This window comes from Ruditapes philippinarum, unplaced genomic scaffold, assembly GCF_026571515.1.
Source record: "Ruditapes philippinarum isolate M1 unplaced genomic scaffold, ASM2657151v2 ctg161_1_1_1_1, whole genome shotgun sequence".
In the NCBI taxonomy this organism is placed as follows: Eukaryota; Metazoa; Mollusca; class Bivalvia; order Venerida; family Veneridae; genus Ruditapes; species Ruditapes philippinarum.
This window is the reverse complement of record NW_026858722.1, coordinates 90163-111925: the sequence shown is the minus strand read 5'-3', so window position 1 is coordinate 111925 and position 21763 is coordinate 90163. Positions and strand designations below refer to the sequence as shown.

General features: G+C 32.7%; 1 protein-coding gene across 1 annotated transcript; it reads right to left on the bottom strand.

Moving 5' to 3' along the window:
• Positions 1-3796: 3796 nt before the first annotated feature.
• On the bottom strand, positions 3797-19784 carry LOC132754046 (uncharacterized). Its single transcript, XM_060744632.1, has 5 exons — positions 19241-19784; positions 10148-10306; positions 9281-9721; positions 8809-8890; positions 3797-6174 (listed from the first exon to the last, which is right to left on the bottom strand). Exons 1-5 carry the CDS (start codon positions 19778-19780, stop codon positions 4028-4030), a joined length of 3369 nt encoding a protein of 1122 aa, XP_060600615.1. The 5' UTR covers positions 19781-19784; the 3' UTR covers positions 3797-4027.
• Positions 19785-21763: the final 1979 nt, after the last annotated feature.

Below are 21763 nucleotides of genomic sequence, written 5' to 3'. Positions count from 1 at the left end.
TATTTGGTTGAATGTCTCAATTCGTCGACACTGAAACTATGACAACTCATCAAAATTAAGTTTTAACAACACGACAATTGATCAAAAATTAATTTTAATCCTACGGCACTACATTTCCGTGCAATATAACTAAATCACAAATAACTAAGTAAATAAAGCTAGTTGCGGTGTCAGTATCAAACATGGGGTTATGGAAATTGTAATTAATTACAATTAATTACAGTTTAAGTAAAAATAAATTACATGATATCGAACAGTAATAACTTACAATTAAAATTATGTATAATATAATTGATTTTAATTACACTTACATCATTTGTATGAACTAAACTGTCAGTAGCCACCCCATCCCCCTATAAGTGCTAGTATTGTTGACAATAATTCATGAATCTCAACACACATAAAGCAACTATTTTATTACAAATTTACAAATCTGGAAACAAAGTGATCCCTTGGAAGCATTAATCACAACAAAACTACATGAAAAAAGCAGACTCTGTTTGATTAAGTCTGTACATGAGGGATAATGAATAAGTGCAACATCTCTTGCGTTGCGCCCCCTAGCACCGGCTTGAGCAGTACTCAATTCTCAACACTTAATAGTGCTGGAATCAATGATCCCAGAGGACGAGAAAAATATAACAGCACTGAAGTGAAGTACAAGTTTATTTCAATACTCAATTTATGAATAACATAACAATGTCAGCTGTAACATATTTTACATAATAATCTATGGAAGGAGAGACATTTTGTATTTTGTATATCAAATAGCAATAATGTTACCAATACAATTTTTTGGTATAGAAATCCATCATGAATCCATTTAACATTATCTAAAGATTTCCTTACTAAATAATTGTTGTAAAAACGTTAAAGATATACAATGCTCGAATTTGATTTTTTTTAAATAAACTAGTATCTTTTTTTAAAAAAAAAGATTACCGTAAATATAGAATAAACATGTTTAACTGACTACACACAAAGTAGATATCTTAAGCTTTAGACTCTACGCATAATATTCATTATAAATAATTAGTGCCATTAAAAAACTGGCTTTTGTTAAGAAAGGACCAACTTTACTTGACCAGTAATAGGGAATGCATACAGTTTGTACATTCTTTAATTCAAATCAGACATATTAGGCAGAATGTCATAGATTTCAATTAATTTCTACTTTTAAAAATATTTTACTCCAGGATGAACATAGTATATTTTTATATATGCGACAGGTCTTTATAGCACACCATGGTATTAATTTTAGACGTACATCAGATTGCATCATTATCTATTAACAAATTTTATTGTAATTTCACTAACGAATATACAAAACTGCTTGTATTTATCATAATGTTTCGTATCTGTATTAATTACAGATTTAAAATCTATATGCTTTTAACTTAGTGAAGGCTTCTCTTTACATTCTGACAGATAATGAAATTCTCATCACCAATGCTACCAATACAGTTACAAAGAGTGCACTTTCCTGGGCGAAGTTCAGTTTTATTCCAGCTTCCATTTACTGCTGGAAGTTTATTATTCCGGGTTCGAAACTTATAAAAAAATTTTAAAACTGTTAATTGAATTATACTGGCTGAGCAAATTCTAAAGTTGGACATCAATCCAAACTTTTCGGCCCTTCGGATAAAATTATTATGAATAAATATCAATTTCAATTGGTTGCTTGATTTGCAAATTCTCGAGGGAATGGATATTAAAATACATAGACATTTTGAAGAACCAAATGATATATTACGAGAAAATGGAAATTTTAGAGCAAAATGTTAATGTTTATGCCGTATTATGAGGTATATACTTATTTAACAATTTTTGAAACGTAATTTGTAGTTAAAATATGAAAAACAAGATCAACAAGGAAAGGCGGCGTTCAATGAACGCAACCCCCACATGACCCAGCAACAATAACCAATGGCAAGGAGCCAAGGCGGACCCCAAACATAAAAAGGACAGGGCAACGACACGTTAATCATTAAATGATAAATAATTTGTAACTGATTAGGAATTCAAAGAAAATAATAATAAGCCAATCATATTCTGAAAGTAATGGTTTTTTTATTAGTTACATTACAAAACAAGAGCGATCAGTAATCACATGTGTCGCCTCATGATGGCCAATTTCATGTTGGGACAAATTTTGTGACAGACGGACAGACAGTGCACAACTAGACTAACCACTTTGTACTGATCATTCCTGTAAAATTTGGATAAAATTGCACCAGAAGTTTATGAGGAGTAGTCCGGACAAGCTTTTGCGTATCTGGCAACACACAGAAAAAAAACACCTTTTTATCAAAGGGCCATAACTAGGCCAAAAATCATTCAACCGGAAAACCCGTGCAATATGCGCAAGGACTTGAGCTACAGATCAATCCTGTAAAGTTTCATTGAAATTGCATAAAGTGGTATAAGAGAAGTAGTCTGGACAAACTTTAAAAATAAAAATTATTAAAGGCCATAACTCAAAACAAAAAATCATTGAACCGGAAAAATGCTGACAATATGCACAACTAGACTTGGTACTGATCATTCTGTAAAGTTTGGATGAAATTGCACCAGTAGTTTATGAGGAGTAGTCCGGACAAGCTTTTTGTGTATCTGGCAACACACAGAAAAAGAAACCTTTTATCAAAGGGCCATAACTCGGCCAAAAATCATTCAACCGGAAAACCCGTGCAATATGCGCAAGGACTTGAGCTACAGATCAATCCTGTAAAGTTTCATTGAAATTGCATTAGTGGTATAAGAGAGAGTAGTCCGGACAAACTTTAAAATTAAAAATTATTTAAGGGCCATAACTCTGACAAAAATCATTGAACCGGATAAATGCTGACAATATGCACAACTAGACTTGGTACTGATCATTCCTGTAAAGTTTGGATGAAATTGCACCAGTAGTTTATGAGGAGTAGTCCGGACAAGTTTTGTGACGGACGGATTGACAGACAGACAGACGGACAGATGGACAGACGGACAGACAGACGACGGAGAAGTGATCCCTATATTTTTAGCCACTACTCCGTAGAGGCGACACAAAAATAAGTATTTGTGATTTTATCATTATTAAATCAATTACATTGTGCACAAAGTAATTGACCCCATGTGTGGTCAGTAAACAATATTTTAGTTTTTACCCAGGATTGTTGTCTGCTATCTACAAACTTGTTTTCACACTTGATGAAACTTATTAACGGGAACATATATCAGGTTTTGTTATTGGCATGGTGCTTTAAGAGAGATTTAGAGAGATGCTAAACTTAAATTACGTTATCTCTCATGAACAAACTTAATCAAATCGAAATTCAATTTTCATTTTCCCAAAATTTATATTTAACTGATTTTTGAGAGTCCCCTTTTCCAAAAATTTAAAAAAAAAGTCATTTTTTTTTTGGGGTTTAAAATATTTTTTTCACTCTATTTTTTTAACATCAACCCAAAAAAAGGGAAAGATCATATTAAAAAAAATTTTAACAAAGAAATTAATTAATGTTGGTTTTCATTAAACCTTCTGGAATCAAATCATCAAAAAAAAAAACTATAATTAAATTTGTATTTTTTGTTTAAATTTAAATTTTGAATATATTTTTTAAGTAAAACACATATCTTTAGATTTGAAAGCATTTTTTAAAGTCAAGGGAAATTTATAAATTTTAAATATAAAATTTTAAAATTTTTAAAATCTGAAGCTTGATTTTTAAAGAGTAAACATTGCATCCTTTTAATTTTTCACCAATAATCCAAAACGCTCGTATAAAAAGTGTTTTCAATCTGGACAAACAAAACTATTTTAGCTGTATTTTTTGTGACCTTATCATGCACCAGACTGAAACTTTTGTATGACCTCCTAAGTATCATGTCTGTGAATCTTGGTCAAATCCATCATGTCTTTTACAGAAATTGTTGGTTATTACGAACGACTTTTGACACACAGTGAATTAATTTCAGTACTTTCCTACAGATGTTGACATTTCCCAAAGCTATGCATAATACATTTATATCATAAAGAAGTTTATTAAACATTCTGAATTTCAATTTCATATTTAGTATCGTCATCACATGAAACTTCAGTATGATTTCTAACCAATATCTTGAGATTTGAAAATCCTTTCAATTCTAGTTTCTTGAGAACAGTGTTCGTGAGATCAAAACAGACATATTGTTCCCGTTCCGAGGAATCTCTCGAAATGCCACGAAGTTCTAAATTTTTCAGCCCTGGTATACATCGTAACGATTTAATAACAGATGCACATTGAGCGTTTGGGCTGACGTCATAAATACAAAGCGTTAGCGCATCTGATGGAAGTATATCTCTAAAATTTTCAAGAATCTCATGTGCTGCTTCACAGGGCACTTCAACAAGTGTTAGATGTTTTACATTTGTCTTTAAAAGTATACTCAAATATTTCATTTTCCCTTTTATCAGATTTTTCGAAACAGAGATCATTTCTGTATAAACAGGAAATTCCTGCGATGGATAGTTTTCATCATTTTCGTGTATTACTTGCACATTTCTCAAACAGAAATCATTGACATAATTGGAGTGTGTATTGTATTCACTTGGAGATAATTCCTTAAATAGCATTTCTGACAATTTACTACCTCCAACAGGATTTATATTGCATGCAAACAGTATTGCGCTGTCCATGTTTAAAAGATTTGTTTCAACTGGATCCTTGTAGTAATCTGCTAGTATGTTAACAACTTCTGTACTTCTGTTTATCAGTGAAAGAAATTGTAGAGAGCTAGCTAAGTACATGCCCGCAAAGAATTGGTGAAATGCATTGTGTATAAAGGAAAGACTTGTCATTGGACAAAGGGACAATTCTGTGACTTCACTTTGTGATAAAAGTCCAAGCTTCATTATCACATGAAGCTCAATATCACTAAAGAATTTATTTAACTCTGTATGTGAAAATGTGAGTCGTCTTCTGTGCTCGGCATTGAAAAGAGTATCAAACGCAAACTTTGACAATTTAGATATTAATCCGCTGTAAGGAACAATTACATCATTGTTCCTAAATTGAGACGGTAACGTTTGGACATGTTTTATCCATTCTTTTTTCTGTTCATTTAGGTTTTCAATACCTTCCAATTTACCAGAGCATCTATTCTTTTTCTTATAAACCCCTTGGGTAAAACCTTCACCATATCTTATCATAAATTCTACAATTCCACACATGTTTTTATAGAGTGTATCTTCAATTTTACCCTTATCAAACCATACGCATATGGTAATGATTAACAGTAATGGAATGTCCATATATCCTGGAAGTCTTTGCTGAAATGAAATATCCCTGTCTTTCATTTCTTTTGCCTCTCTAATAAACTGTTTGCAATCTTCTTCACTTGAATCATGGTCCTGTTTCTTATTGCCTTTTCTCATAACAGTATTCAGCTGTCTTATAACGTTCTTAATTAGCTGTTCTTTATTTCGGACGCCAGACATTTCAACAACTTTATCGGGATAGAATGCATTGTCGATCTTATCTATTCCAACAGTCCTGTACTTTCTACTTGTAGTCAAAACAGTACACCCATGCAAACCTTCTCGACTTGGAATTGCAACGTCGTTATCGATTTCCCATTCGTCTAAGCCATCGAGCAAAATTATGCATGATTCTGATTCATATCTGAGGATATCCTCTACAACTGTTTGGAAACGAAACTCTGTGACTATTGGGTGACGTTTTATCATATCAATGATCAGATCATGTTGAGATTCTCGCCGTAGGGCAACGTAGAATAAAATGTCAAATTGTTTCAAACAACAAATATCATCATCGCCCTCATCAATATGTGTTTCCCTGCTTCCTGTTGTTTGCTTCGCACTTGGTTCTAACGGCAACCTATCGCTACCACGATTTTTGTTACATGCATTTACCCAGGTATTTAAGAATTTTTTGCACCAAGTTGTTTTACCCATTCCAGCTTCACCGAGTAGATACACGTTCTTACATAACTTGTCATTTTTAAACAATATCTCTCTATAGAGATTGACTTGATCTAATTCGTCCACTTTTTCTTTACACGACAAATTTGTGTTAATTGAAAACTCAACAAAAACCTCATCAACTGTACCAGAAATAGCCTCTAAAACTGGAGACACTGGTATCGTGGATAAACATTTCTTGTAATGATCGCAAAGTCTTTTCTGCAGACCTAAAACATAAACGTCAAATTAAAGTAACTGACAAATAATTTAACTTATTTATACATTTTGGGCATGTCATACTTAGTTTCATATTCAAATAATACAGCTGAACAAAGAAAAATATGAAGAAAACAAGAAATATGGCATTGCCAAGAAACCAGGTTTTTAGTTATCATCATTGTAGATAGATATGTTGTAGTTGAAATACAAATACAAGCATCACAAATGTAACTATACTATGTAAATCATTAATAATGAATTTTCTATTTTTAGTAACATAAACCTTTGCCCAAAAGCCATCCCAAGTGAAGTCTTTATAAATACTTGCTTTACACCAAATATCATAAAAATTTCTTATTCCAAACTCTAGTTATTGGCCAGAAACCTATTTTCTATTTTAAGTAACAGTGACCTGACTGGAAAAAGATTTTCTAGTTTTAGCAACAATGACCTTGACCTTGAATCTACATGACCCAAAAGCAGGCGAAAACACGAATGGCACAAATCAGCCACCGTATTAAAAGGATATATTACACTAATAACAAAACAAAGGGTCATAATCAAATAAAAACTTATTCAGTCACAAAACCCCGACAATATGCATCAGGGCAATTGATGACAAAGCCTCTGTGAAAGTTTGAACAAAATCCTTTGAGAAATGTAGGAGGAATTGCGCACAAAAGAAATTGTTCACTATATATTCTATATAAGAATAAAAAGGTCATAATAAGGTAAAAAATTATCCAATTACAGAACCCCGACAATATGCATCAATGCACTCGATGACAAAACGTCTGTGAAAATTTGAACAAAATTCCGTGAGAAATGTAGGAGGAGCTGCGCACAGAAGGATTTGTTCACTAAATATTATTATAAGAAGAAACCAAAGGGCCATATTTAGGTCAAAAAGTATCCAATCACAAAACCCCAACAATATGTAACAATATGTATCAGGGCATTTGATAACAAAGCTACTGTGAACGTTTGAACAAAATCCTTTGAGAAATGTAGGAGGAGTTGTGCACAGAAGAAATTGTTCACTATATATTCTATATAAGGGAAAAAAGGCCATAATTAGGTCAAAAATTATTCAATCATAAACCCCGACACTATGTATCAGGGCACTTGATGACAAATCCTCTTTGAAAGTTCGAACAAAAACCTTTGAGAAATGTAGGAGGAATTGCGCACAGAAAAAAAATGTTCATCATATATTCTATATAAGGGAAAAAGGTCATAATTAGATCAACAATTATCTAATCACAAAACATAGACAATATGCACCAAGGCACTTAATGACAAAGCTTCTGTGAAAGTTTGAACAAAATCCCTTGAGAAATGTAGGAGAAGTTGCACACAGAAGATATTGTTTACGAACGCCCGTCCGCCCGTAAGCCCGCGGACATACCTCAATCTTATAACAAGGTTTTTCCTTCGGTTAATAACAGGTTGCATTTGTGAAATTATGCCTTTCCACTGTATCAATAAAACAACAAATAGTATAAACAGATTAAGATTTTTTTGTTTTTATACAATTGAACTTTGCCACTTTGCCTTAGTATCTACTGAATTCGGGGGTCAAGGCATAACAGCAAATAATTGATTTGAAATAAAATATATATATTTAACATATGCAACATTTAGTTTGATTAACATTTGTGAAATATAATGTTTGAAGTTACTTTTACTGTTTTCATGAAGTTTAAACCATTCAAATACAAGTTAAGTCAGTACTTCGAAATTTAAAAAATAAATCATTAATTACTGGATTATTGTAAATTTGTTGGGTATAAATACTTTTTTTTGATAAAGCAAGGTCATTTAAAGGTATTGTTTTTTGTTATCATGTATTCATCATTCCAATGTGTCGTCTGCTGAAAATCTCCCTCCCTTAAATATATAATCGTCTGCTGCAATTATCTCTCGCTGAAATAAACACCACCACGTGCTTTTGTTTACTTATGAAGGCTGATGACCTGTTATGATCACATGGCTCCTTCCGGGGAAATTCAAATTTCAAATTTGACAGCCAGTATTTTTTCCAGAAACAAACTTAACAAAGTTGTATTTTGCAGAATTTTGGTCAATCTTTATCAAGAATATTTATGCCTAAATACATGCCAAGTGTAGATTTTAATGCATTTGGTAATTAATCTTAAAACTTTGATAAAGGATCCCTGAAGTGAAGCATTCATGAAATTAATAAGAAACATGCTGGATGGGCCTTTAAGTTCGCTATATAATCTGAACACACACACGCGCGCGCACGCTGCGGTGGCATAAAACACTTTTTTCCAAAGAAATCTGGTAAGTTGGATCAGAAAACTTTATATAATTTAAAATTATGCTTTGGAACAATTTTCAAACATCAAAGAGTATGTCAAATATGTACTGCAAATATTTATATATATCCACATTATATGTAATCATTAAAATATATGCATTCATTTCTTATTGAAAATTTTGACTTAGATTTTAGGATAAAATTAAATTTCTAATAACCTCTCTTTAAATTTAATGTAAATTGCGGTAATATCTTTACATAAAATGCTTTTTATATCTTATAATATTGATAAATCATAATTTGAGCATTATATTTATGATATAAAACCATAAAAATGTGATATTTTAAGATTTGTTACCTTCTTTATTCTGCGTGTACTCGTATCTTTTTCGAAGTTTTGCTGATGCATCATCTAACATTGACCTCTCGTTTTCTTTATCCTGTGAAATTAACGTAAAGTATGTATCAATGATTCGTTAGGACTTTCGGTTTTCGTAATTATGTCACATATATGTGAAAAGCTGAAAGTTACATGACAAAAACTTCATGAAACACGAATCATAATTGCGGATTCGAATCCACATTGAAATTGTGATACTGTATTAATTACGCAATCGCGTTACGTGTTTCTTCGGATGGAATTCTTTAAACATGTAAATGTCCAGAAGTCAGCTTTAGTTCCAATAAATATGTTTGTCTCAGCACAGCCGAGCGAATGAACTTGAACCTACTAGGTCAGTAGCTGAAAATGTTTTAAGAGTGTTTAAATCTTAACACAGTGCATATACATGTATATGATGAGCCAGAAAATCGTAAAACATAAGACTTACTAATTTAACAACCAAATGAGTGTCAATGGTTTGGTTGAGTTCTGATATTTTATTCTCTATGGCCGTTTGGTTTGCTTCATATCCTCCAAATCGAGAGTCTAGAGTTTTCACATAAGCAAGCAGGTTTGCCAGCGATGATACTGATTCCTTCTGTTTACAATCCAAGTCCTTGCAGTTACTGTCTACCATTTCACAATGTTTCTTTAATTCAGCTCTTATTTGTGCTAAGTCTGCCTCTGTTGTTTTCTGTTTATCTACAATATCATTTACTTTTGCTTCACAATGTTCCTTTAGACATGACAACTGATCTAGCACCTCTTGTTTGCTTTTCTGAATTTTTTCCTGAAAAGCTTCCTGATTCCTTAAATTTAATTCTTTCATTATTTCCTCTTGAACATCTATTTCGTCTCTTGTAGATACACCTATGTTGCCATCTCTTATCTGAAAACAATTAAAAATGTATGTAATATTCTATTTGATTGAAAAGGTTCTAACTTGCATATAATTTCAATGCTATAGTTATTGATTGATTTTTTTCTATTTTATATTCTTTCTTTTATTTTTTAAAGGACTCTGGGTTTTTATAGGTAACAATATATATTGTTTGAAACTACCAAAAAAAAAACAAGACCTTGGTAATAAAATATATAAGCCACTTATAAAACCACCTTGCAATTATAACCACTTTGGTCCAGTCCCGTTGTTGCTCTAAATAAGCGGTTTTTATTGTAATAGCTATTTGCAAATGTCAGGTCATTTGCTCATTCATATTTTTAGAATTATCTTTTTTATAGTGCAACAATAAGTGAAAAGCATTGAACTGTCAGGATCTCCTTTAAATTCGTCTTCATATTAATCATTAATTACCTGAAGAATATTTTCCCTCGATTGTTGGACCTTTCCTTCAGTGTCTATAATTCCGGGTAAGGTAAGCAGATTCATCATATTATCAGTCATGCTTTTAAGCTTGTCATCGGAAAGTTCCAGGTTTGGTGAATGGAAAAGGTAATTTCTGTCATCTCGTGCCTAAAATTACATATACTTAAAATATGCTACATGCAAATCAAATACATGTACTTCGTAAATCAAGACATATCTACAATAAATTTGAGTCGGCCATTACTCTTTATAGTTGTTTGTCTTAAATTTCTTTGAAAGATTGAGGTTACTACATCTGTAGTCTGAGGCCTATATGGATCTAGATTGCGCTATATTTGCTAAGCCAAATCCGAGGACCTAAACGTTGCTTCAACAGTGTCATTTCTTTTCCGGTATGTCGACAATTTTTACAAATAATGCCATGAATATTTTGTTTAACAATAACATGTGCACGATTCGTTAGAAAGGTTCCGCGTGTCTAACGAAATAGACGAAAACGGAATTTGTAAAAACACGCCTGAAACGGCAAATTTAAAAATGTTGAAAGCTCTGTTGAACAAAACATTTTACCACAGCACAATTTTCAATTCTATTAGTTTATGGGTTGAGTAGAGTCAGGCGACATATTTCTGAAATATCTTTGTTGCTTAATGGTCAACTATGGATAGGGCACGTACCATATACTATTGCATATTCCAAATGTCTATGATATGCTCTTAACACAATGTCAAACACTTCAGCTCTTTATTATGGAACGCCTGGACTGTCTTATGTGTAGAATGACTGATATACATGGTTAAATGTGATTCTGTTGAGTCCGAGATACCTTATGCTGGGTCAAAATCCCAATATACTGGGTGGAAATCCAAATGCGCTCAGTTATTGAAGTGTAATGTTGTGTGCTGACTGTATTTTATTCAGTCAAGTCAATGTCTTGTCGGGTGCATAAGTCGTTATGTTCAGTTCTTAAAACAAACAGGCATGTGGTAACACAATTATGTTGAGTTAAAAAGATATGTTGTAGGGTATGACAGTTGTTATGTTCGGTTGAAATAGCTCTTCTCATCATGTTCAACCATGAAAATAAACTGTTAAGTGGTACTATCATTTCGTTTGGCTGAGGCAGTGTATTATTGGGTGATCCTTTTATCATTTTCAGTTGAAATGACATGCTGTTGGGTGCTTTATTCAGACTGTTCAGTCGTAAAATAGAACTGTTGAATAGTACTATCATTATGTTCAGTTCAGATGATGTACTGTTCGGTGCAGAGGTCATTCTGTTAAGTAGTGAACACAAAATGTTGTGTGATACCGTTATTATGTTCAGTTCAGATGATATACTGTTCGGTGCAGAAGTCATTATGTTCAGTTCAGATGATGTACTGTTCGGTGCAGAGGTCATTATGTTCAGTTCAGATAATATACTGTTCGGTGCAGAAGTCATTATGTTCAGTAGTGAACACAAAATGTTGTGTGATACCGTTATTATGTTCAGTTCAGATGATATACTGTTCGGTGCAGAAGTCATTATGTTCAGTTCAGATGATGTACTGTTCGGTGCAGAGGTCATTATGTTCAGTTCAGATGATATACTGTTCACTGCAGAAGTCATTATGTTCAGTTCAGATGATATACTGTTCAGTGCAGAAGTCATTATGTTCAGTTCAGATAATTTACTGTTCGGTGCAGAAGTCATTATGTTCAGTAGTGAACACAAACTGTTGTGTGATACCGTCATTATGTTCAGTTCAGATGATATCCTGTTTGGTGCAGAGGTCATTATGGTCAGTAGTGAACACAAACTGTCGTGTGATACCGTCATTGTGTTCAGTTCAGATGATATTCTGTTCGGTGCAGAAGTCATTATGGTCAGTAGTGAACACAAACTGTGGTGTGATACCGTCATTATGTTCAGTTCAGATGATATTCTGTTCGGTGCAGAAGTCATTATGGTCAGTAGTGAACACAAACTGTGGTGTGATACCGTCATTATGTTCAGTTCAGATGATATCCTGTTTGGTGCAGAGGTCATTATGTTCAGTAGTGAACACAAACTGTGGTGTGATACCGTCATTATGTTCAGTTCAGATGATATTCTGTTCGGTGCAGAAGTCATTATGTTCAGTAGTGAACACAAACTGTGGTGTGATACCGTCATTATGTTCAGTTCAGATGATATACTGTTCGGTGCACAAGTCATTTGACAATGCGCTGAGTGGTCATACAATTATGTTGGGTTCATTCGGATTTCTTCGCGTCAAACAAGATGGCGGGCGGGAGCAACTAATTTCCATAGGTCACGTCGAGGCTAATGACCACTAAATTGCCAAAACAATTACCTATTTGAGTCACACATGGCCACAGTATAAAGAACGTTAAATATAAGTATGTAAGTGAAACCTAATTGAGTCACATATGGCCACAATATAATAGACATAATGTTTAAGTCAGGGAAATGTATTTGAGTCTAATTTTATTAGGCTACCCTTACTTATATATAATGTTCCATATACTTTAGTTATGCGTGACTCAAAAAGGTTTCCCTTACTTAAACATAATGTTCCATATATTTTGGCCTAGTGTGACTCAATTAGGTTTCCCTTACTTATATAGAATGTTCTTCATAATGTGGGTATGTGTGACTTTATTGCGCTACCTTTACTTATATCTAATGTTCCATATACTGTGGCCATGTGTGACTCAAATAGGTTTCCCTTACTTAAATATTATGTTCCATTTATTGTGGTTATGTGTGACTCAAATGGGTTACCAACAAATACATTTTAAGTCGTATATGCTGTGGCCATATGTGACTTTAATAGGCTACCCTTACTTATATGCTCCATATACTGTGGCCATGTGTGACTCAAATAGGGTTCCCTTACTTGAATATGATGTTTTATATTTTAAATTTCGTTTGCTGTGTCCATTTGTGACTCTTATAGGTTACCAAACAGATAAATTTTAAGTTTTATTTACGGTGGTCACGTGTGACTTTAACAGGCTACCCTTACCCATATTTTAAGTTTTATATATACTGTACCCATTATGACTGTAACAGTATAGTATAGTCATGAATTAACTAATAAATACCCATAGGGTATTTAAAAGTCCAATTTATGAAAATAACGTTCTTAAGCCCCCCGATAATATTTATAGGGAAGAAAATTGTTTTGGCAATTTAGTGGTCATTAGCCTCGACGTGACCTCTCCCATCTTGTTGCCCGAAAATATCCGAATGAACCCAACATAATGGTTGTATCACACAACAGTTTGTGTTCACTATTGAACATAATGACCTCTGCACCGGACAGTATATCATCTGAACTGAACATAATGATAGTACCAAAAAACCACTGAACATAACGACCTTTGCACCGAACAACACATTGACTTGACTGAAGAAGATATAATCAGCACACAAGATAATGATAGTACCATTTAAGATAATGATTGTACCATTTAACAGTTCTATTTCACGACTGAACAGAAGGAATAAAGCACCCAACAGCATGTCATTGCAACTGAAAATAATAGAAGCATCACCCAATAATACACTGCCTCAACCAAACAAAATGATAGTACCACTCAACTGAATATTTTCATGGTTGAACATGATGAGAAGAGCACCAAACAGCATATTATTATAACCGAACATAATAACTGTAACACCCTACAACATATCTTTTTAACTCAACATAATTGTGTTTCCACATGCCTGTTTGTTTTAAGAACTGAACATAACGACTTATGCACCCGACAATACATTGACTTGACTGAATAAAATACAGTCAGCACACAACATAGCACTTCAATAACTGAGCACATTAGGATTTCCACCCAGCATTTTGTATCTCGGACTCAACAGAAAGACATTTAACTAGGTATATCATTCAATCTTAACATAAGACAGTCCAGGCGTTCCATACTTTATAGGTTCAATTTGTGTCTATCTAATGAATAATGCATATTATGCCGTAAGAAATGAACCAATTAAATAACCTACGCTGTTTTCTTTCAAGAAAAAAACTAGATATCCAAGGGCAACATGTCGGATCCATTGTCAAATATGACCTTGAGTTATGACCTTGAGCTTTGACCCGGTTAAACGGTGCATGCGCGCGAACATGTCGTCTTATGATGATGGACATTTGTGCAAGGTTGTTTGAAATTCAAACAGCTAGTGAAATGGTTATGGTGCAAAGCTGATTGACACCATTTTTAGCATTTGACCTTAAAGCATGACCTTGACCTTTGACCTAGCTATACGATTTTATTTTTGTGCGCGACACGTCATCTCATGATGTTCAACATTTGTGCCAGGTTATTTAAAATTCGACCAGCTAGTGATAAAGATTTGTCGCGGACCATATTTTGGCATCTGATCTGAAAGTATAACATATTGACCTTTGACCTAGCCACACGGATCTTGCGCATGACACGCCGTCTCATAATTGTTAAGTTATTTGAAATTCTGCATACTAATGACAAAAATACGACCCGGAAAAGCATAATCCGGAAGGTTAGTAAGACCTTGACCTTTGACATAGCCACACAATTCTTGTGCGCGACAAGCCATCTCATGATGTTAAACACTTGTGTCACGTTATTTGAAATTTCACAAGCTAGTGATATAGTTATGCTGCGGACAAGCTGTTTGAGGCTCTTTTCTTGCATTTGACCTTAAAATATGACCTTTACCTTTGACCTAGCCACACGAACTTGTGTAAGACGTGCCGTATCATAATTGTGAACATTTGTGCTAAGTTATTTGAAATTCTGCCTACTAATAACAAAGTTACAAGCCGGACAAGCATATCCTGGACGGACAGACGGACGCGCGCACGGACATACACCAAATCGCAATTGTGACAACTATGTCGAGCTCTCCGCAAATGGGCTAGACAAAAAACGGAATCAACTGCAATCACAGAATACAGTAACTGTATACTAAGACTTCTCCTACCTATTTTAACACCAATCCAAACATACATAATATCATAAATAAAACATGAAATTTTATGGAAAGCCTTGACTGTCTTATAAAACTGAACGTTGTTGTGTCACTCTTTCTTTACAATGTGCACTCCTGAATATATTATGTGGAAGCATCCTTACATGAATTCAACTGAACAATGTATGATGTCAATGTGTCTTTATATGATGTCAACCTATCATTATATGATGTTCATTTATGATTATATTATGTGGGTGCATCAATATATGGTTTAAACTTATCAATATATTATGTCAATCTTTCATTACACGATACGAATCTATTTTATACGATGTGCTTTAATGAATTTATTATGTGGTAGCATTATTAGATAGTGACCACTTATCAATATATTATGTCAATCTTTGATTATACGATCTGAAAATATTATTAAATGATGTGCATTTATGAATATATTATGTGGTAGCATCATTATACATGTATAATGTCAACTTATCAATATATATTTTGTCAATCTTTCATTACACGATGTGAATCTATTATTATACCATGTGCATTTATGAATATATTATGCGGAAACATAATTATATAGTGTCAACTTAATAATATATTATGTCAATCTTTCATTATGCGATGTGCATATATGAATATATTACGTGGATCCATCTTTATATGGAGTCAGAATAGATCAAATAAGGACATAAAGACATCATATATTATTCAGTTGACTCTATATAAGGATAATTACACATAATACATTGATATTTCAACACTATATAAGAATTGTTCCACATAATATATTCGTAAATGCACATCGTATACATATAAATTGACAACATATAACGACCGATTGACATAATATATCGTTATTTTGACTTTATGTAATGATGGTTCGACAAAGTATATTTATAAATGCACATCGTATCATGAAAAATTGACATCATATAGTGACATATTGACATCATATATTGTTAAGTTGACTCTATGTAAAGACGACTCTACATAATATAGTGTAAATGTGACTCTATATAAGAATGAATCCACATAATATATTCGTAATTGCACATCATATGATGAAAAACTGATATTATATAAGGACAGACTGACATTATATACGTATATGATGTTATTATGACTCTATATAATGATGGTTCCACAAAATATATTCATTAATGTACATTGTAAAATGAAAGATTGGCATACTATAAGAACACATTAACATCATGTAAGTTGAATAAGAATGATTCCGCATAGTATACTGGTATTTTGACCTTATATAAGGATGGTTTCTCATAATATACTGAAAGTGCAAATCGTATATTGATATGTTGACATAATATAAGGAGACATTGACATCATATATTGTTGACTCTATACAAGAATTATTCCACATAATATATTCATAACTTCACATCATATAATGCCAGACTGACATCATAAGGGCAAATTGACCTAATTATAGGCTAATATATTGTTATTTTGACCTTATATAAGGATGGTTGCACATAATTTATTCCAAAATATGCACATCGTATAGTGATAGTTTGACATCATATAAAGACACATGGACATCATATATTGTTCAGCTGAATGTATGCAATTTTATGCTCCCACACAATATATTCACGAGTGCACATTGTATAAAGAAAGGCTGACTCAATAAGTTGCTATTTGGCTATTTTATAAGGCTTTTGCATAATCTTTGTGCTCGGTATTACAGATTGCCGATACATCCATTTGTAAAACCAGTGTAGCGTTGAAAATATCAATTATTACAAATGTGTTTTAAAGGTTGAATGAAAAATATGTAAACAGTATATGATCGTAGAATATAAAAAGAATCATTTCAAGGTCACTGTTGCTTTTTATCTGATCTGTTTTTTGCATATTGTATGTCATGTCAATGGTAGGTAACGTATACTTAAATCTTAAAAATCTTCTCTTTTTTATTTCATTATCTTTTTTATTTTATTCTTGGTCACAATACACAATTGCATAGAATTCCATAACATATGATGTTTGCCTTTTTGTAGAAGTAACACGACGACAATTCTTTAAAGCAGAATCCTTTTTGTTTTATAAACAAAACATTTGACCGATTTTATATATATAAAAGAATGAAATTTAAATCTAAAATAAATATAATGTACAAAATAAAACCCGGAAGTGAAGCGATCAACATAACCGATTCAAACTGGTACATATTTTTTTCCAAATAATCTAAAATGATTAGAAACAAAGACACATGGGGTATCTATTGGTGGATTGTACTTGTTACCCTTAGCCTAACCGAGATGGCCCTTTAAAACTAAATAAAATAAGGTTGAAATATATTTTTTCCAAACTAGATCAAATAATTTTTATAACAGTTTATACAGTTTATTTTGGCTAAATCGGCATGAGAAAATGCCTTTGGCCATTTACAATAACATTCATGATGGCCAAGACAACAGAAATATATACAATATACATGTAAATATAACATACAAAAACATATATACATCAAACGATTATTTTAACAATATTTCTATAACTTGAAAATACTTTAAACAGATATTTTAAGGAGCAGCCATATTTGCAAGAAATTCTGCTCTTAATATAACAACTGCTTTGAATTATTATTGTATGCAGGCACACAGGCATTAGTATCGGACCTGGGAAGAAAAAATATGACCAGATTGATAAAAAAAAAAAACCTGTGTTCATCTTAAAAGTGTCACAAAAAAAAGCGTAAATAATGACCCCCTTTAAAAATATACTATAGTTAACTTAAAGTATATATTTTTAAAGGGGGTCATTATTTACAATTTTTTTTTTTTTTTGGTTTTTGACACTTTTAAGATGAACACAGGTTTTTTATCAATCTGGTCATATTTTTTCTTCCCAGGCCCGATACTAGTGCCTGTGTGCGTGTGGTGTAAAGATATAATATTATAATGAACATGTAATTTATTTAGTTTAAAAATCGTATACTGTGTTAAAAACAGTGTTTGGGCCTCAAATCTGATATTCTAACACTATCGGAATTTTTTCTATATAGACAAAGAAGGCCGGAAGCGTGCATTATTCTACAACAATGCACTCGCCGTTCTTATTATCTCCCTGTGTATTTTCACATTGAAGGCGCCATTTTGTTTAAAAAATCTGATAAATTAAAACATTTTTTTTCGAATTTTGTTGTGAAAACTATCTAGAATGAAAGAAAATGGTCTAACTAAGAAAATTAATCCGAACACCAATATCTTTAATTCAGTCGTTAAAGCTGTACAGACGTTTAAAGTGTTGTTTACGTGACGTCACAATGTAGCGCCAAACAGCACGTGCAAAACAATCAAATCAAGTTCGCTATTTAATGTCGCAAACGAGTTTAGTTTTACATTTATTTCACTTTTAATAATTTGTATTTCGCTTGGAAAATTATAAACTGAAATAAATAAACAAACAAAGTTGTATCAACGTTTTCAAAATTCGTTATTTTCAAAATGTTTCTACAAACGGTAGATTTAACAGTTTTTTTTCAACCCACTGGAACGGCCTCTAAAGAACGTTTCTATTGGAAACTCTGAGGCGAAAACAAATTCAACCACCAAACATAAAGTCCAACGTTATAATAAAAATTATATTTTTTCTTGACGTATTAGAATGGAAATAGATATCAATTCTTCGTGCATTATTGTATAATAATGCACGTTTTTCGTTCAAATGCTTTGTAATTAATCACTCAGGCCTATCGGCCTTCGTGATTATATTACTACGCATTTGAACTCAAACCGTGCATTATTCTACAACAATGCACTCAGAATTGATATCTATTTCCTAAATATCCCACATCTGTGGTGCGTAATCTCGTCAAACGTAGTCAAGCGAAACACGAATTAAAAATTCAATTCACTATCGATTTTCTGTCTTTTCATAAAACTGAAGTACCTTGAAATTTCTATCTCTAGTGATTTGCGGTCTCAAATTGCACTTTCGTTTTTTTTGTGTTTTTTTGTTTGTTTTTTTGTTTTGTTTGATTATCGCTTTTTATCCCGCAGATGATATTATGTATTTGTGCAGCAGTGTTTACAGGTATGCAAGATGTCCGTGAAGGTGGTGTGAACAATAAAAAAATGCTTATTTACCTGAATAAAAAGTGCTGACGGATCTTGAGCTGCTTTCCGAAATAAACGTTCAAATGCCCTGTTATTGATGATTATGTTTATAAGTGCACTACAGTCTACTTCCTCTATAGTATGTTTATCCATATATCCGGACGAACCAATATAGCATTTCGCTATTTCAAAATAGCTGTGTCCCCATTTTGCCAGATCCGTGTTTGACCAATTTGGTTCAGAAAACAAGTAATCATCAACTATACTGTCGTATACACTCCCACAAAATGAATTCGGACATGACATCCCATTTTTAGAATGCATGATACAAAAACATTTTGTTCTTCCTTTTGTACATTTATTGCTAACCTTCACATGGTTCGGTAAAAGCGTTTTCAAAGAGCATTTATCACATTCTGTGCAGGTAAGATTCTTTACAAAATCCTCGTGTTGATTTTTTACGATAGTATCCACTGTCTCAGCAAGTCCCTCCCTTAAATTCTTAAATCCCAAACAACCTCTAAACCATAGCTTATAATTTTGATTTTTCGTCTGCTCCTCTAGCGCCATTTTGAAAATAATTATGTTTTTCTACCAAGGCGCTATATATACATCCGGGCGTAAATTTGTTAAAGTATGTTAAACTGTACTACGGAAGTATTTGAGGGACACTTATTTTTTCACGCACTATTTGTACAGCATTTATAACTTATTACTTATCATTTATTACTTATGTTCAGGCAATTGAAGTCCGTCAAATGAATATTGTAGCAGTAGAAGTTTTGATCGTTTTAAATTGTAAACGTAGTAATCTGTTTTAGTTTCCGTGAGCAAGAAACTTTGCTCAGTTGGTTCGTTCCCGGGAGCAGATTTGAGAATTTTAGAAATTATCTGATCTATGTTGAAGAACTGTACGTTTCACCTGTAAAATCTGAAAATCATCGAAACTGGTCACCGCGTACTATAGAAATATTTTATTTAGAAACTTTGAAGCATGTTTTTTACTTATCTTTGTTTTTCATTTTAATAAAGGGTAATATTTACTTTTATTTTCAATAAATGGTCATTGATTAGAGAATGATGTATTATATTAGATATTTCATCAAGGTCATTTAATAAGTTTCAGAGCTTTTTTCGCGGTAGTTGTATTGAAACCGTGTTTAACTTACAGCTCGAATTCGCTATTCCTTTCATTATCTGTTGACATCAATATTGACAAATAGGGGTGTCGATAATTCTTGAACAAAAGTGTATTATTTCCCAAAATAATAACTCATTTTTAACCGTTCAGCTTATCAGCGGAGTGGTTGAGTGTTGGCTTACTCAGAGTAACGACCCTGGTTCGATTACTGGACAAGGCATTTTTTCTGTTCTGATATTTTTTTATATATATTTTGTTTCAAAGATCTGGATGTTAGTTCCTCATAAGTTTAGTTCATACAATACTACCGGTATTTGAGAACATTTAGTTCATTCGCTTCCGACCGGTTAAGTTAGAGTCAACCCGCACAGCCGTTATGAGAGTGATAAATGAGGATTGGAAGATATCTGAATATATAAATATACAATTGAGCCAAAATTGTAAAAAATGAAGCAAATTGAATTCAGAGTTTTTAATAGCATTAAATTGACAATACTATTCAATCTGTTCAATGACTGTTTAAATCAAATACATTCAGTTTTGTCATTCAACTGTTGTAAGTTTAACTTTAAATTGTACAAAATTCTAAATCACAGGTTTATAAGAGATTATGAAAATGTTCTTTTGAAAGTAAAAACCATACAAACACAAAAAATATTGCACAATTGCAGATTTGAACTCGGAAAAAAAACAACTTTTTCCACTACGTACGCTACTCAGTTTTACATATCCATATCCCCTTTTATTCTTCTATATTGCAATATAAATGCAAAGTGTAATAACTGAATAACTTGCACAACCCATTATTATCATAACTGTATGACCGATTAATGTAAACGTTATCGTGTTCGACTTATACATTTTTTTCTACAAATATAATGAAATTGTAAGTTAAAAAATACCGGGCCCTATCAGTTGAGTAAAAATTTATCATTGCTTGTGAAATGTAAGGACAAGAGTTGTAATATTCACTAACAACCTTAGTATTATTGTAATTGGTCCTTAATTATGATTATTACTCATTATATGCATATTGTTTTGCAGCATGATGTCGGTCTGTCGGTCCGTTCCATTTTCACCAATAAATAACTTGAAAAAGCACAAGCCCTTACCCTAAAACGTTATAGATGCATTGGACGACCCCTATTGATTTTCGGATCGCAGGGTCAAAGGTCACATAGACATTGTATGCCATATCCAAACAATAACTTGACATCCAATGGACCTTGGCCCTCAAACGTTATGGAAGCATTCGTCTTTGGCAGTAGATTGTTCATTTTTATTTTTGGGTCGAGGGCTCAAAAGTAAAGATCATATTGACCTTGTTAAAAAATAATTTCTACCTATTTTTATTCCTATTCATAAATACATACCATCAAATAACCGCTTTCTCTGTGACTTTCATAATGAAA